The sequence below is a fragment of the Cololabis saira genome, chromosome 2 (assembly GCF_033807715.1).
Source record: "Cololabis saira isolate AMF1-May2022 chromosome 2, fColSai1.1, whole genome shotgun sequence".
Classification (NCBI taxonomy): domain Eukaryota; kingdom Metazoa; phylum Chordata; class Actinopteri; order Beloniformes; family Belonidae; genus Cololabis; species Cololabis saira.
The window spans coordinates 34,404,533-34,422,838 of record NC_084588.1 but is presented as its reverse complement, the minus strand read 5'-3'; the positions used below and the strand labels follow the sequence as shown (position 1 = coordinate 34,422,838).

At 41.1% G+C, this 18,306-nt stretch overlaps 1 protein-coding gene across 1 annotated transcript in view; it reads left to right on the top strand.

Moving 5' to 3' along the window:
- The first annotated feature begins 309 nt into the window (after window positions 1-309).
- Window positions 310-18,306, top strand: part of mafa (MAF bZIP transcription factor a) — a 93,510-nt gene continuing 75,513 nt past the window's right edge. The window contains exons 1-2 of the mRNA XM_061744340.1: window positions 310-1,721; window positions 9,557-9,622. Of these exons, the coding sequence (XP_061600324.1) occupies window positions 739-1,721; window positions 9,557-9,584 (1,011 nt within the window). The 5' untranslated portion in view covers window positions 310-738 and the 3' untranslated portion in view covers window positions 9,585-9,622. The remainder of the gene's footprint in view (window positions 1,722-9,556; window positions 9,623-18,306) is intronic.

Below are 18,306 nucleotides of genomic sequence, written 5' to 3'. Positions count from 1 at the left end.
AAAAAACCTAACTCCGGTGTGAGGAAGTCTCCAGATGCGCCGGTTTATTCTTCCCCACTGATGTAAGTGTAAATGGTGGTTCTAGAATCAGGACTAGTGAAATGCGGAGCAGTGAGGCAGGAGAGCTTGTCTCTGACAGTCAGCTGGCGCCTCTGACAGTTGAGAAAAGTTTTGTTTTGTGCAGGCTGCTGGTATGGTAATCAGCTCTCGGAGTGTGCGACCCCATTGGCTCTTCGTCCGAGTCAATTTCCCATTTCAGCCTGACGTCAGGGCTACAATGCTCTTAAACTCATCTGCTGTGTGATCCCAGTGAGAAAAAAAACTCGCCCCGGCAGTCAGACGCGCGTAAGTTTGCGAGTAGAGGTTGCATCCTCGGCCCGCTTCCCCCTCTCTCTCTCTCTCCGCTTGCGTAATGTATTCCTGCAGAAGAAGCCGTAAAGTGTTAAATGTTTGAAACACAAACCCGCCGTGTTTCACATGCTGAAAAGGGACTCCGCTACTCGCGGCACTGCTGCGTCCGTGCAATAGACTCTGCAAAGAAAAACTCCTCTCGCACGCCTGCAAGTCCGTGACTGCAAAAAAAAAAAAAAAAAGGGGGACGCTGAAAAAGCTTATTTTTTTCCACTTTCAAGAGAAACGCTTTAAAAAAAAAAACCCAAACTGGCGCACGTTGTTCCCAACCAACCCAGTTTGACAGCTGCTCTTCAGCCCGCTTGGAGGACTGTCAGCAGCAAGAGGATGGCATCAGAGCTGGCAATGAGCAACTCCGACCTGCCCACCAGTCCCTTGGCCATGGAATATGTTAATGACTTCGATCTGATGAAGTTTGAAGTGAAAAAGGAGCCGGTGGAGCCCGATCGCACCATCAGCCAGTGCAGCCGCCTGATCACCGGGGGATCCCTGTCTTCCACCCCGATGAGCACGCCCTGCAGCTCGGTGCCTCCTTCCCCGAGCTTCTCCGCGCCCAGCCCGGGCTCGGGGAGCGAGCAGAAGACGCACATAGAGGATTTCTACTGGATGTCCGGTTACCAACAGCAGCTGAACCCGGAGGCGCTGGGCTTCAGCCCCGAAGACGCGGTCGAGGCGCTGATCAGCAGCAGCCACCAGCTCCAGTCCGGCTTCGATGGCTACGGCCGGGGCCAGCAGTTCCCCGGGGCCGGGGCGGGGGGCGCCATGGCCGGGGAGGAGATGGGCTCCGCCGCGGCCGTGGTGTCGGCGGTCATCGCTGCAGCTGCAGCCCAGAGCGGAGCTCCACACCACCACCATAATAACCATAACCATAACCACCACCATAATAACCCACACCACCAGCACCACCAGCCCGGACAGCCCAACGGCGGCTCCGGCGCGGCGCACCCGCACATGCGCCTGGACGATCGCTTTTCCGACGACCAGCTGGTCAGCATGTCCGTGCGGGAGCTGAACCGGCAGCTGCGGGGGGTCAGCAAGGAAGAGGTGATCCGGCTGAAGCAGAAGAGGAGGACCCTGAAGAACAGAGGCTACGCGCAGTCGTGCCGCTTCAAGCGGGTGCAGCAGCGGCACGTCCTGGAGGGCGAGAAGACGCAGCTGCTGCAGCAGGTCGAGCACCTCAAGCAGGAGATCTCCAGGCTGCTGCGGGAGAGGGACGCCTACAAGGAAAAGTACGAAAAGCTCATCAGCAACGGCTTCCGAGAAAACGGATCCAGCAGTGACAACAACCCTTCGTCCCCGGAGTTTTTCATGTGAGTCTCGACTTTATCGCGAAAATGAAAAGAAACGAGAGTTACTCACGCCGCTTATAAGAAAGTTTTCTTTGTGAAACTTTTTTTTTTCCTTTTTTATTATTATTATTATTTTGGAGCGAAGCCTACTAGACCAAGAACTCATTTGTCGACTTTTTTTTATACATTTTTTTGTTTTTGTGGAAAACAAGAATTTCCTCAAGTATGCAACTATTTTAAGTTTGGATGGCTTTGTCATACGTTTTTTTTTTTATCATTAATATTATTTTGGAGAGGCATATTCAGAAACCTTTCATCTACTTTTTTTGCTTTCATACTCAGTAGCCTGTATTTCACATAGCCTGTTTGTCAAGATCTTATTGTTCATTAGATTTGCAGTGTTTGATTTTTGAAAGTTGGTCCAACTTCATGCCGCAGTAGACGAGGTGTGCATGTCAGCACTGAGTTTACTCACTGAAGCTCATCAACGTGCCCTTTTCCACCATATGTACAGATTTCTGTAAAAACCCGCATTCATCGACAATATGATTTTGGTCCATTTTTTTTTTCTTTTTCTGTTTTTCTGTCTGCCAAACTTGGAGGATTGCAAGCCTGCCGCTTGACGCCACCTCATCTCATGCTTGTTATTGTGTTGAGCAACAAAAGACTATTCATTACGAACTATCCATTGTTTTTAAAGAGATGTGTTATTGAACTGCCCTGCATGCTGGACATGTATGGTTTTTTTTTCTTTTTCTTTTTTTTGTGCTTGAAGATGTTTGTTTTTTTGTCTTTTCTTTTCTTATTTTGTCCGATGACTCCAGCATGGCATTCATGACTTCATTTTGGCCTCCTCACTTTTTTGGGACAGCGACAAAAAAGTGACAGGACTTCCCACCCCCCTGTAATCTATACAAGTGCATTTCAGCTGTGTTGAAGTGCACCACCATCGGCTGTCATTAGGCTGCAGTGAATGCGCAGTGCATTCCTGATGGAAGTTGTGTCGGCGGGGATCCTGATGCGAGGAAAAAAGGAGGAAAAAAAAGACTCAAATATTAAGGAAACCACAAATCCATTTCCTGGAAGTTTAGTCTGTTGCTATAAGCCTATATTGTTATTTAAAGATATACCATTGTGCATTTGTCAACCTTTTGAATAATTTTTAAAAACGTAATTTAAGTACAAAGTTTTATAATCTTAGTTGCAGAAGATGTGCTACAAGTTGGAGAATAAAGTAAGTAGATTGCTGCACAAATGTATTTTTCAACAATGATTTAGAGAAATTGGCGTGGCTCCAATTTTTTTTACAGTGAGCAGCATTGTGCAGTGCATAAACAGCACTTTTGCAGCATGTGCTTTAAACCCAAGTGTGAGAGCTTTGGTCTCCACCACGTATTTAATTATTGCATTTAAAAAAAATAAAAAAATAAAAAATGAGAGATGGCGTAGAGAGAGAGAGAATGAGAAAGAAAGAAAAGAAAAATGCTATTGAAAATAAAAGATAATTTTCATTGTTGAAGTCGAAGTTTAATGCCACACTTGTGCAAATGTGTGTCTTCCACAAACTGACAGAATACTGAAATGCACTAAAACATCTCGCCTGTTGTCATGTGGATGTGAGGGAAAAGTTAATTTCCACCTCCCATAAATATAAGTTTGACATTCTTCTGCGACTTTAGTCTGATTTTGTTGAGATATAATGATCTTTTGAAGAGAGACTGTTGTTTTGTCTTAAGCAAAGTCAATACTGGCAAAGCAATAACTAATTATTATAACCAATAATGTCTGGACATTGTTAGATCTTCAGGGATTGTCACCCTGCATGTATAAAAGGAGAGAGTACCATTCGCCAATAAATCTTGAAAATATGTTAATTAATCTTTCATTTTATATATATTATACATATATATATATTTTGCTGTGCAAAATTATACCACTCACTAACCATATGTGATGTTCATATGTGCTCGTTTTTCATTTCATACAATTAAATGATATGCAATAAATGTATGTAACTGTCTTCAAAAAGTTTCTCATTTTTATTTTTTGACTTGTCTGGGGAAGATTTTTATAAGAATGCAATGCAATGAAACACAAATCACACTGTTGTCTCAGCATTATTTCTGTTGGCTGATGTTGCCCCCTTTGAGTAGATTTTATTGCACCATCAATTTAATAATCGGCCACCTGGGTGCTAATCAGAAATATAATTTTAACACTAGTTATTTGAATTGTATATATATATATATATATATATATATATATATATATATATATATATATATATATATATATATATATATATATATATATATATATATATATATATATATATATATATAAGAATAAAGCAAAAACAACTGAGACTGAATATTTAAATCCATTTCTGCGCTTGGATTCTGGAAATTGTGGAGATGTAGGTTCCACGTTGCAGACAAGCTGATACAAGCACAGAGAATATAAGAACGTGTTTATGGAGTAGTTGCGTGTGTTTTTGTTTGACACACCATTGTCACCCCACTCTTTTCCCCTCATTTGAATTCCTCAACCAAATTATTATATTTAATGAATTATTACTTTTATGTGTTCCATTTAAAACTCCTTAGGGCATGAGTTGCACCTCCACTTCCTCTAACGGAAGATCCATACATAAAAATGAGGTTCTATATGTGACAATTAGGTCCTCTTGATTTGATTTTAAATTGTAACCTGTGATTATTGTATCTGTGTGGGTCTCATTTTCTGCCGTTGTGTGTGTGTGTGTGTGTGTGTGTGTGTGTGTGTGTGTGTGTGTGTGTGTGTGTGTGTGTGTGTGTGTGTGTGTGTGTGTGTGTGTGTGTGTGTGCTTGTGAGTGCTTCTGTGTAGGTGTCTGCAAGTATGTGTGTAAGTTTAAATGGGTGTAAATCTGAAAGTGTGTGTTTCTCTGAATGACAGCATGTCATAATTACATCTCCTTATGTACGTTTATTGTGGTTTTGCATGTTCCATATTTTGACCTTTTTTTTCGTGCTTTCTCATTGTCTTTACTAGCTGCTGTGTTCATGTCTGTCTTGTCTGCTCTGTGTGTGTGTGTGTGTGTGTGTGTTTGTTGTCTATTTTTTTTTTATTCTTAAAGCGTGTGTGCAGTCACTGTCATTATCATGCCATCATTTAGCTTTCCCAGTTTCACCCGGCCTCATCCTGTTTGGCAGTGGGTCTTAACGTTGGTGTGGAGCAGACGTGTCTCTGGGCAGCTGGGTGGAGTGAAAGCACAGCCACGACAAGCGTGGAAGGAGGCGCTGGAGAAGGTGCCGGTTTAAGTCAGCCGCTGTGTGGAAGAACGAGGGGCCCCGCAGCGCTCAGTCAAATCATGCATCCGGGTTGGGGTTTAGACGTCTTCGGCCGACCACCTTCAACATCACTATTTTACTGCAGCCATGCGTAAAATGAAAAAGCCATATTCTTGAAACAGAATTTTCTTGTGGAAGTTCTGAACATGTGGGCATCTTGTTTCACAGTTCCAGAACAGTCAGTTTGTTGAAACAGGGTGGACCATCATGCCAAAATACACTCCCAAGTACTCTGGTGTCGGTGGTCAGATTCAATCTGTGTTCTTGTCAGCCTTTTGCAGTGAAGCCACAGCATTTTACGGATGTGAGCAAGTGAGATCCACAAAGACTTCTGCTAAAAATTAACCACACTTTCAGTGTTCAGTGTGTAAACAAAGCACTGAGTGATCAAGCCTCATTCGATACTGCACACAGTGGCCTTTGCATTCATACATTTATGTATTCTCACAGAAAAAACCATGGGAAACTTTGCACCGTCAGCCTTTGACTGTGAACTAATGATTCTGTCCCTAAAACATAAAGAAAAAGACATTTCTGAACCCGGCACCTGCATCCTACCTGAGGTGTGTGCGCGCTGCTGCTGTGGTGGCTGATTTGCTCGGAGTGAAGGCAGAGACTGAGACAATAGTCGGGCTTGGGCTGAATTAAATGATTTTGCTGATGATTAATAGTGGTGTGGGCCACTGACTCCTGCAACGCATAGATGATAAATTGTGAGTGCAGCTCTGTGCAGCTGTGCCAGTGTTGGGTCTTAGCATGCACACACCATGCAATTTACAGCCAAGCTGCTCTCCTTCTTCCTCAATTTATCTAATTACATCTATTTGATCTAAGCTGTAGCGGGGCTACATTTTGATATTTCACACTAACCACAACAATGTGCAGAATGACTTCAGGGAACAGCTTTTTTTTTTTCCTTTTTAACAGAAAAGTTTCTGTATTTGACATTTCAAAGAGAAAACGATTCCCCCCATGCTCAGAAACTGGCTTTACTCCTCTAAAGGCCATGAATTTGTGTGGTGGGGCTTTTGAAGTTCGGTTCTGAGTGGTGTGTAAAAAATGAAAAATTGGTTTCTGGCTAAGGGTTGTCTTGTTAGACTCATGTATACTTTTGTTTGTTTCCATATTGGAATAGATCGTTTAGACCTCTTAATGTCCATGCACTAGAACTGAAAACAAGCACGCCACAAACACAAACTTTACAAGAGACACGGGATTGGGCACGGATTTGCCAAATTCTTTAGTTTTACAGCGTTCATTGTGTTTCTCTTGAATACTTGAGCCTCTAAGTGAAATGGTATTTGAAGATGGGTGTAATTTCAAAAGAGATGTTACTCTTCCTAACTGTGGGACCAGTGTGCAGAAGTTATATAAGGGATAACCACTGACAGGGTTCAGTTCAGCACGGCAGCTGACAAAATCAAAAATGAGGGCTTGTTGGAGGTCTAAATACTTATAGGCTTTAGGTGGCGCCGGAGGAAGAGCTGGACAGGATCCTTGTGCTGCTCCATGTCTTTGATCCTTTCCGTCCCGACTCACGCTGGGCCCTGTGTGAGAGGTCGATTAGCACCCATGCAGATAAGATATGTAAACTTTTAAGTGTGTGCCTGTGCATGCATTCATGTGTCTGTCTTTTGGAGAAGAGGATGAACAGAGGTCAGAAGTTACAGTGCACAAGGCTGCTCTCAAAGTCATTAGAGTAATCCCTGCCCTGGGGAGCTCATGCTCATTTCCTCTGCCCAGAACCCCCTGAATGAGATGGACTTGCACATCCGTCATGGTACAGTTCACGGTAAATTCAAGACTACTCACTGCCAATTTTTTTTTTTTTTTTTCAAAATCCATTTCCTGCATTTCACTCATGTCTTGGTGATTCACACTCATGCAGCATACTGTACTTTCTGTTGTTAGGATTTATAACAAAATCCATTTTTAAAGGTGCAACAATTTTTAAAGGAATTGCTTGCTTTGGTAAGCATGTTTACAATCATTTTATTTGCTCCATGTGGGTGGTAGGTAATAAAGCACATAAAAGATGTTGAAGTGCAAATCAAATGTTTAAAAAGAGTAGAACAGGCCATAGGTAAGACTGCAAGAGTTAACTTCATGTTGTGAAATAAGCTTCTCAGAAATTATTTTTCGCTTTATGAAAAACCTCAGCAGAGAAAGCTACTGTGTCATTGTCAAGTGAAAGAAGGGAGGATTAAAAAGTGCATCCTTAATACTAGTTACTCTCATTAGAATGGCATGAACTGCACAAATATGTTGTTCTCACACCCACGAGTATTGTAATGTGGGTGTTGCAAAAACACAACAAAGCATCAAAAGAAAAATTCACTGTTCCTCCTCTTGAATTTGGACTGACTCAAACTCAGAGTGTTGTACTATGAATTTTACTGTCACTCTCTTATTTTACACCTTATTAGGACTTTTTGTGGAGTCTGAGATTATTTCCAGCTGTTTACTTTTATGTCACAATATGATCAGAGCAGAGAAAAACAAAGTGTTTTTTCCCCCATTTTTATATGGATATTATTCAGTTGCTTTGATTTTTTTAATCCTCTTTTCTTGTTGGACCTTAAATAAGTTTAAAAAAAAAAGACATCTATAAGTTATTAACCATAATTAATTTTAATACCAAATGTTGTCATTCTGTAAGATGATATCTCAAACTGAAATTAGAATCCTGAATGTTTTTAAGAGTTTGTTTCTGAGAACGGGAATGCCACACAGCAGTCCACAGGATGTCCAGGGAGTTAACAGTGAGAGCAGTCAAGTGATTCAACTCAACCAGGTGGCAGCCACATCTGTCTGTGTGCTGTCCACCATCGAAGCAGGAGCAGAGGCAAAAAAGGAACCCTTCCCTCGCTTTCCTGTCTGTAGGAAAGGTATTCTTCAGGAACACTCACTTGCTGAGATTGAAGTGGATGTCAAGCACTGATGTCAATAATTATGGCCACTCATCAAAGTTTGATACGTTCTCTCTTCGCAGGAGAATGAATGCTTCAAATAGACATAAAGAGGATACACGTGGTGTCATCAGAGAGTTGCCCTTGAAAGACTGGCTGCACATTGTGCTGGTGATGAGATGGTAGCTACTTGCTGGAGTAATTTTATATGCCTGTAAATTGACCCAAACTAGGACCATGTGACTTAAATAAGTGAAACACCATCTTTTAAGGGTGCCAATGCAAAAGAAAGATGACTGTGGTAGCTGTGGCTCAGGGGGCGGAGCAGTTGTAAATAAAAAAACAAGAAACACTGCACAGACTGAAGAGAAAAAATCATAGACCCAGAAATGTTGTGTAAATGTGCTTTTAAGGGGTCAACAAGAGCAAAAAAGTATAGTCGCTGAACGTGGCATACAGTTGTAAAATTTCTACAAATACAGAGTCCTGATACTTGATGAGAACCACAGTTTTATACCATGAATGTTTTAAATTATCATCAAATTTAGTTTAAAGCACATTTTTAGAAATAGGTGCAGCTCCAGCCTAAGAAACGCACGTGAAACACAGCTCCAAGAGGGACCAAAGTTATAAAAAAAAAAGAAGAATAGCTGATATTCTGCCACATCTTTCTGGCAAACTCTCTCTAGCATTGTTACTGAGGAGAGCGTAGTAAAGTAAGCATACTTTATACCTCCACAACTGCTGTTAAAGTCTACACTTTATGATTTAGACACAATGACGTATTTACTGCTGCAATATTAATACCATCTTGCAGCGTTTCTGCAGCTTTCCTGCAGCGGGGGTGTATTTTGTAGATGTGAGTTATGTGGCGTTTATTTGAAAATCCAGTGATTTAAAATTTCCTTTCCTCTAGTGTATTGGCAAAGTATTTCCACAACTGCCATTTTCCACACTATTTTAAAGGCACCCTACTTGGTGTCAGCGTCCGCGGAGCTGACAGCTGCACTAATGTTTTCACTTGTGTAGCCGTGTTTATATGGACATGAGTAACTCCGGACCCGCCGTGAGCAACCTGCTTATTCTGTACAGTAGGTTTTGATGGGGGTTATATTGAAAGTTTCATTCAGGTGTTTAAAGGAAAAGCAGACCGTATCCTCCTCCACTGTGTCTGTGTGATAAATCCCCTCCTTTCTAGAACAATTAATTATGTCATTTAAAATAAGGAGGTAAAAAGGCCCTTTTTTTTGGCTTTTCCCTGTGATGGAATGCTGTATGCTTAGATGTTTTAGCACTGTTTCTTGTGCTTATGGTGTTTTGATGTATGAGTTCTGCCTGTAGAATCTATTTGCATGCAAATTTTACCCCACCACCCCCCTCCACATCAAATGCTTACATGCAGTGTATATCAGCAGACAGACAGTGTGAGAGGGAATCTCACTCAAAACAGGCCGACTCTTTGTGATCATTCGCATGGGTCTGAATGTGTGTCTGACACACAAAGACGCGCACACCAAAGAAAAAAAGGATGGAGTTAAAGGTGACACCATGCATATCTGCCTTGATATCAATTTATCCACGCTGATATGTTACATCCAATCTTATCTGCTCTTTTAGGTCATCAAGAAAATTCCTCCATCTGTGATTTCACGCCACCCTCCTCCATACCTTTGGATCCTTGAGGTAAAAGACTTATTCTCTTTCAGCTTCACATATTTTTCTTCTTCGGTTCTTTAAACTTGTAAGAAGTGAATTTTTTTCCTTCTTTGAAGAACATATCATTCATATCATGTTTACATTTTCAAGCTGTTAATTCCCAATTAAATGATTAATGCAACTCTGAAGTTTCATGAAAAACAATCCTCTCATAATATTAGTTGTTTTCGAGCATAAAGCACACGTGTGAGTTTTCCACAGTGAATACATGATGTACTCTATTTTTAAAAATTCCTATTCATATGCTGGAGAGAGCACACTTTCTGAATGCTGGCAATCCCGTATCTTTCCCTGTCGTGTCTCTCTCCGCCTCCCTGGGCAAGAACTTTGCAGGGAATTGTACACATTTTCATACCTTATTCAAATCCACAAAGATAAAAATAAAAAAAAAGACCCACACATATTTTCAGTCATCCAGGATCAACAGCACAACCAGCAGATTATAACCACCCATTCAAATGTAAATTATCTGCTCAGATGTCTTTTGTCTAGGACAACAAGAGAGGAAGAGGGAAGAATAAGCTTCTAGGGTTGAAATCAATGCGCAGTGACAGAGAGGAACCTGGCCAGACATGCTCTGCAAACCTAATTGTTCCTGTAATGAATTCACTTGGTCATAACATGTACGAGTTAAATTATGTCTGAGCTTATATGGAGAACCCTCTAAATTTCAGTTTTGGTTCAGCTCTTGATTTTTGAGATGTTGTTTAATTCAGCTTTTGTTAGTGTGTGTTGAAGCAAAGCCACAGCTTTTTTTTTTCTTTTTTTTTCTTTTAAAAGCACGCTGAAGTCTTAATTCTTAAAAAAATTGTGTACTGGACATGCAAAAAGATTTTTTTGTTCTTTTTTTATCAATGATTTCATATTTAATCTATGTTAATATTTATTTGTTAAAAACTTTTGCCTTACATGTAAGTTTCACTTATATATGGGGAATTTTATTGTCTATGTCTGCTTGCTAAAAATTATTGTTATCATTTTAAATCACTTTACTTCATGAGCACGTATACATACAGAGTTTAAAGTTTTGATCCTTTGTGTTTCTTTAGGTTTATCATTTAATTCACAGAATAATCTGTAGACTATTTAATTTCAGAGAAGATAATAGGACCAGATTTGTTTCTGGTTGGCAGCATCTTTTATTTGTGCAGTGACAGAGACAATAAACTCAAACCTCTCTGCAAAAGTCTCTCACAGTAATATTCAACACGACTAAACTAAATAAACGACTTCCGTTAAATGTGCGCACAACTCAGCGGATGTTTGAGATAATACCTTTGAAAAGCAGATACGGCATAAAGAATGAATAAATACAAATCTTAATATGGAAAAACTTGAGAAGTATATTCTATTGGTTAGAAAATGAAAATGAGTTAAAAATAAATAAATAAACTTCCAGTTTTCCATACACTAGCATATCACATGGTTAACTGGCCAGCAGGTTGTTAACTGCTGCCAGTTAACTAATGAGGTATACAATTCAATTAAAATCTAAATTCCAAAATACTTTATTTATCCCAGAGGGGAAATTAATTCAGTTCCACAAGCTATTGCAACTGCTTTCTTCATGAACTTTTGTATGTAATGATAAAACCCAACCAGAAAACAAAAGTTAAACCCAAACAAGCATATTTAAACTCTGTATTTCACCTTAAAGTCCAACTAATAAACCATGTGTCCCTAAAGCGATGAGTGATGAGTCAATCCCTTTTTTTCCACCATAAGGCTGTGATAAAGCCCGATCCTCCTTATGTCTGTATGGCTGCGTCTCAAATCGTACTTTTGTTCTTACACTTGCTATTTTGAGCCCATAACTTTGTTTAGAATGACAAGGCAATATACAGGGAGCTATGAGCAGCAGGGGCCAGAATCACAAACAACGTGTGCGCACGAAAACCATGCACACGTCTTTTCATGCACACAAAACTCGTCCCTTTAGATGAAGGATCAGTGGTGTGAATGTGACCCATTACCCTTCGAAATTTAGGTATGAATGATTTTTATATTACGGTTGTCCCCGATAATAACCTCAGCGATGTGCAACGGCCACGCGAGGATAGCTTCTTTGGCGTTGTTGGAGTGCGCTGGTAATGAGAGAAGAGAACGCACATTTAAAGTTCATTCTGATTTTCTGGCGACATGCCACTTGGCTTATGTGTTGCTTTAGGTTTCCAAAGACCGTTCTTCTCGGGCTGCGGAAGGATATGGGTCAGCTCCAGCCCAGTTGCTGTCCTTGTGTGAGCTGAGGTGCTTGTAATGGGGCCGTGTCTTTATTATTTTGGAGGGGTCCTTTGCTTTGAAAACTCAGAATTGATCATTTCTGAATCTTTTTCTTTTTTTTTTCTGTTCACGGTTTCAGAACTGAAGCATCAAATAAAACTGTTTTTTTGGACGTGAGAGATATTTGAACGACACCTTCAGTAAGATTGCATTTCCTCTTTGGCAAAGCTTTCTTAATAAAGCCTATAAACAATATGAATTACATGAATTAATTGGGGAGTGTCTGTAGCCATTACTGGCTAAAAAGAGGTGTTGAAATCAGTCCTGGGCAGACTTTCACAATGGGTAAGATTTAATAACGATAACAATAAGTATGCATCATTTTCTACATCGGGTGAAAAAAATGTCTATGCACATTCATGCCTTACGTAACCCGAGAGTGTGGCAGTCGGCAACTGAAACCTCATGTGAAACAAGAATGGTAACCAGATCCAAATGGAATGCAGGAAGATCATCTCTAGAAAAATAAAACAGGAAATAAAGCGTACCTAGGTGCAGAGGGAACCACTTTCAAAATAAAAGTAATGGCAACAGAAAAAACGGGACAAGGAAATCTTTAATATAATTTAAAGATAAAAACAACAAAATAAGCAATAAAGTAAGCCCTGAAGACCATGACAATTACTGTATTCACTGTAGTTTTATATTTGTGGTTAGGATGTTCACACACAATGCAGCAACCAGTCTACCGCTCACACTCAAATAATAGGATTAGCATTTCTGCAAGTACACAGCCTGTCATGTGTGATTTGAAACAACACTATTCTTTCAAAGTTACACATTAATCAAATAAGGTTGCACATACAACAAACAGTAAACTAGATATAAATGTGCTTTGGAAATCTCCAAGCTTTCATACTTTGTGTCCGTGCAAGTTCCTGAACGTGATTCAGTTTTACAACTTTCCTTCTCTTTCCTATCAATGCTTCTATTGGTGACGTAATGAATGATCACAGCATTGAAGAGAGAACTGCAACACAAGACTGTGGACATTAGTCAATGCAGTTACATGCACATCTAAATCAAGCTATTGGCTAGCTAAGGATTAAACTGGAGTTTCCAAGAAATCCAAGTATACATGCGCGAGAAAACAATTGATCATTGAGTGAGATCTGTTCGACTCCGTGATGCTAGGTGGTGCCACACGCACTTTTGCGTCTGCATTCTTCCGGTTCCTTCTTTGTTGTCCATTTTCTCCTTCTCCTACTGTGTTGATATTCTGGCTTTCGTGGTGTTGTCATTTCCGGAAGAGGGAGTCCCGGGGCATTCAGTAGCTTGGCTAAGCGTGGGTCGCGTATACATGCAGGAATAACTCGAATTAGGACCACATTACCTGGCACTAGCAGCTCGATCGCAAGATCTTCAGTTCAGTGCGACTACAGCCCGGCTAAGGTGTATACGTACCGTTTAAAAATTCGATGTTGGTCGGATTAAGGCAACAATTCAACTTTTGGTTAGTGCATGTAAACGTACTGACTGGTGGACGTTTGGTTTCTGTGTCATAGCTGTTACATCCCTCCTGTCCGTCAACATAAAGTGGCATACGTGTACAGTACATCGTCATGAGTGTGTGCATGTTTTTGTATTGACGGTTATTTACTTGATTGTGTCTGGGTGGGGCATGGGTTCAGTAGCTGGCTTTTCTCCAGATCCACTTAACTTCAGGAGAGGAAGCGGGACAAAAGCCATCAGTGAAGACAAGGACAAATCATCTTTAGATGAAGTGTTTTAAGTGCTTTGATTCTCCTCCCACGTCATCACCGTGAATTAGATGCCCTCTGCTCACTGCTGAGGGGTGTCAAATATAAACAATGCCGAGGGAACGGATGTTAAACGATTGAAAGTGGAAAACCATGAGGGTGTCTATCTTACTCAGCCTCGTAAATCTCAGTTCCCTCGCCGTGCTGCTGCAATATACTGATGTTGCATTCTGACAACATGCCAGCTGGGGGGATACATGTGGTGTGGTCTGGTCGATGCTGTTGGTGGTGGTTTCAACTGTAGCCGGCGCTGAAGGCAGAGCCGTGTCTTTGTTTTATGCAAATCCATGCATATGAGGAGCAAGGGTGGGGGGTTGGGTGTGTGTGTGTGTCGGTGGGGTGGGGGTGAAGGTGGGAATGAGCAGTCTGGCCACGTAGCTCCAGGAGGACAAGCTGAGTGATGGAGATGGAGAGCCAGGTCTCGGTGTCCTTGCCTGGGGAAAGAGTGTCCTGACTCCAGCCCGGATGGCCGAGACACCACCAGGACACTGTGTCGCGGCGCCTCCACCGCACTAATTCAAGAGAAAAATGTTGGCTTAAACACAAATGCATTTACTCTGCAAAATATGAAGTTATGGGGTTGGAGGTGGAAAAAAAATAGAGGTTAACATTAGTGCGATGCTGCTGGCGCATTTCACCTGCGACTGGTGAGTGTGTGTTTTACAGGCGTGCACACCTCGGGGGTTTGTCTTGCAAAGGGACGCTGGAGTTCAGAGCCCAGCAGGGAGTTGAAGGACCCAGAATATGCTGACAAAGATTAAATGCCAGGTGTGCGTATCTGCACCGTAAGTGTAAGAAAGAGGGTTGAGCACAAATATAGATTGGGCACACATGCATATGTGGTGGCAAACGTGTACACGTGTGCAGTCCCGACACATAAATGTAACAGGTAGGCAAGGCCACAAGCCACACTTCATGTCAGGGAGGCTTCAATAGAATCTGCTGAAGTAGTATTATTCATCACAGCTCATTACAGCGGGTCATTTCTCATTTTAACCTTTTTAACCTTTTTTTTCATTTTGGTTTCCTTTTGCCAGTGCCGTTCATCTCTTGTGTGAATTAAGTCTTCTAAATGTTTTTCAAACACCCCTCTTCACAGCTTCATTCTGCGGGTAATGGGAGGCTCTTTTATCACAAAGTGATCTATTTCTGTGTACCAGGATGTCGGTCTCTGTCAGTGAGGCAGATGAAATCGATCTGGACCTAACTGTCACGTGGAGGAGAAAATGAATGAGGTCGAGAGGTGCAGAGGCCACGAAGAGAGAAGGGGCAGTGCAAAAGTATAAAAACAACCTCCTCCTCTGTACAGGTCAAAAGTTGAGGGATGATCTCTTCAACACCGGGTGTTATCCCTCCTTTTCCCCCCTCCTCTTCTCTGCTCCACCTGCCTCTCAGAAAGGAGTGAGAAACTGGAGACTGCTCAGGAGGAGCTGGCTATATTTAGCCTTGGTGACCAAATACACTGTGGTCCAACTTTAAAGTTAAAAATACAGATATCATGTACTGTGAGATGGTGCAGATTGTATCATTACAGGGCACAGAGAAGAAGTTACTCACGCAGATGGGAAAAAAAAGGCTCAGGGGCTCTTTTTCACTGGTCGCCAAATTCATTGAGGTATCTTCATTTTTCCTGGAAACCTTCTTGAAATAGTTTTGATTGTAAAATCCAACAGAATTATAGTGATGGTTGTGAGAAAAAAAAACTCACGAGAAAGTAACAGAGCAGAGTAAAAGGTGAGATTTATGTTTCCATTTGACTGTGAAGTGCTCCAGATCTATTCCGGTGTGTTTGGGCTGAGCCCCACTTTACTAATTATTTTCCCGTGGCAGAGATCTCAGTGTGGCACTCCTTTCTCATTTGGAGATGAGGCTGCTGGGTCTTTGTTGGACTGCAGAGGAGGCAGAGATGCATGGACGCAAATAAAACACAAGATGAATTGTTTGAGGTGAGGGCAGGCCAATCATCACCCATCAATAGAGTAAAGCAGAGTAAAATACTTTGGTGGTGGAGAGTGAGCGAGAGCTCTGTTCAGGACGAGTCTTGTTATGTGGCATCAAACGTGATTTCATCGTTTCCGAATGCAGACACTCACAGAAAACATTAGAGTAGATTTTATTCTTTTAAAGAAAGAAGGATCCACTCATAACCATTTAACAGTTGTATTGGCTTGTGTAGACACGTCACTGCTATTTTTTCTTCTGAAAACAGAAAAGCCTTCGTTCTCTTTTGTCAAACTTGGCTGTCTTTCTATTGCTAACCCTCTTTCCAGACTGACATAGCTTCTACTTGTCTGTCTGCCCTGTTATCTTCCAAATGACTTTCCCCTCAACTAAACCTTGCCTCTTTCGCCTTGCCTCTGTTCCTGATCTGTTCTCAGCGTCACTTTCCATGGCGCTCCCTCCCTCTACCTAACGCTGCACCTGCTTCCCTCCTGCTCTCTGCTCCCTCTCCAAACGTCACTTTTCCCCTCCTCTTCTCTGCTGCGTCTATTCTCCCCCTCGTTAGCTTGATGAATGGCTTCACTGCAGGGAAAGTGCTGATTTTCATCCTTCTGTCTGATTTCTGCTGGCTGTTATTAATTTCAAACACTCTGAGAAAAGCAAGTAAGTCAATAAATAAGGAAATGAACACACTTCATCCTGCCATACAGCAGCGCTCACAGTCACTCACCCAGGGTCCTCATCGGAGGCCAAGTCTGCATTTACACTGATCGAGTTCAGCGCCACTCTTGCATCCATACATGCCTTGATATATTCTAAAGCAAGAATAAAAGACACCCAGCTCCACTGCATCGTATCAGATGTTCCTGGAGTACTTTCAGTGTTTTACACAGAAATATGACCAATGTGAGACAGAATAATACAAAGCACATAACTCTGAGGAGACGTGTAATCCTTTCCTATCTTTCATCTTTTACACCAGTGCCATTTAAGAGATGTATACACAGAGTGACAATAAGAAAGAAAAAAAGCGAGGAGAAAGAGAGAGACAATGAGCAGCAGCATTTTAGCTGAGTTATTGCTACACATTAAACGATACTGTCCATGCCGTGTGGATGGGGCTAAAAGTCTAAGTGCACATTACTTACATTCCAGTCTTAATGCATTGTGTTAGCCTGTTAACACTGGACACAAATAACATTTGAAAAAACACAATTCTCTCAATTTCTTGCTGTTAGACAGGAACACTTGGAATAAAAAGTTGTTCCAGGATTTTATTGTCCTACAATATAGATGTGCTAATTGTATTTGAAAAATCTTGTTTTGGTGAGAGCAGATTCTTTTGTTGTAAGGACAGTCCATCATAAACAAGCTCGAATGGCATTTCAAGACGGTCAATTAGAAATGCTTTACAGCACACATAAAACCAGATAAATAAATATAAATAAGTGCTTAAACCTGTAGTAACACTGTTTATAACCATAAATGAACATGGCTCTCGTGTCTGTAGGGAAAGAATGACAATCATGTGGTGGGAAGAATAAACTTGTAAAACAAGACAATGATCTTTTAACAGGTCTTATCCTGGGTTTTAGTTAGATCTGCAATGTTACAATCACATAATCTTTTGTTCCAAAGGCAAGCTACTAGCCACATTGTGAAGCTAACTAGCTAATGTTAATCTGCCTCTGCATCAAACCTCAGAGAATGTGTCATTAAATATGAGTAATAAGTCTAATTTTTGTTTGCCAGCTTCTTGCCAACTATTTTTGGAAACGTGCTTCCGGGTTTATTTGATTTTGTAGGGTATAAAACTGTAGGCCTCCACATCTGATACTGGAGCCCGTGTATAACACATTACATCAACGTTAGCTATTGTTAGCTCTGACCTAAATGCTAACATGCTGCGTTACTGCTGTCTCACTTGGGTAACAAAGGTCATGATGTGACAACAGAGAATGAAAACTAATGTGCAGAAACTCCTACAGAGATTGTACATCTTAGTTGGCTATAGCTTTGCCTGGCTACAGTTTGAATCCACAGATTCAGGGCAAATATGTGACTTTTTGCAGCATCAAACCCCCCTATCGGTGTGTTTTGAGTATCGCGAGCCTCTCGCTCACTCAGTAATTGTAAAGGAATAATAGACATATTTTCTGCCCTCTCTTTATAGAAGTGTAATAATCTTTAAGTCAGGTGTTGGGTAATAAATATGCTAAGAATATGCTAAAAAATTGGATTGATGATTTCCTTCATGTGCATGATTTAAACATTTGTGTTCTGATATTGCACACAAATTGAGAACATGCCTAAAAGTATGTTTTGCATAAGACCGTGCCAAATGAGGCTGTTTTTTCACATGCACTGTAGCTCCAACCTTTTCCAGAGATTTTTAGGAGGGGATAACCTATATTGAAAACACAAATGTCTTTGACCGTTTCTCATTTTGTATTGTCTTGGAAGTCCAGAAGATCAGCTAGTTTCTCAGCAGGAATGCAGCAAGGACATAACATACTTACCGCAATCCGATGTATATGCTGATATTGCTGTCTGCTTCATACTCTGCTCTTTGCATGCGGTATGTTTGTTTCCACATTCTCATCAATATTATGGATATTTCCAGATATAAAGATATTGATGTCAAATCACAAACAGTCATCAAGGTGCCTC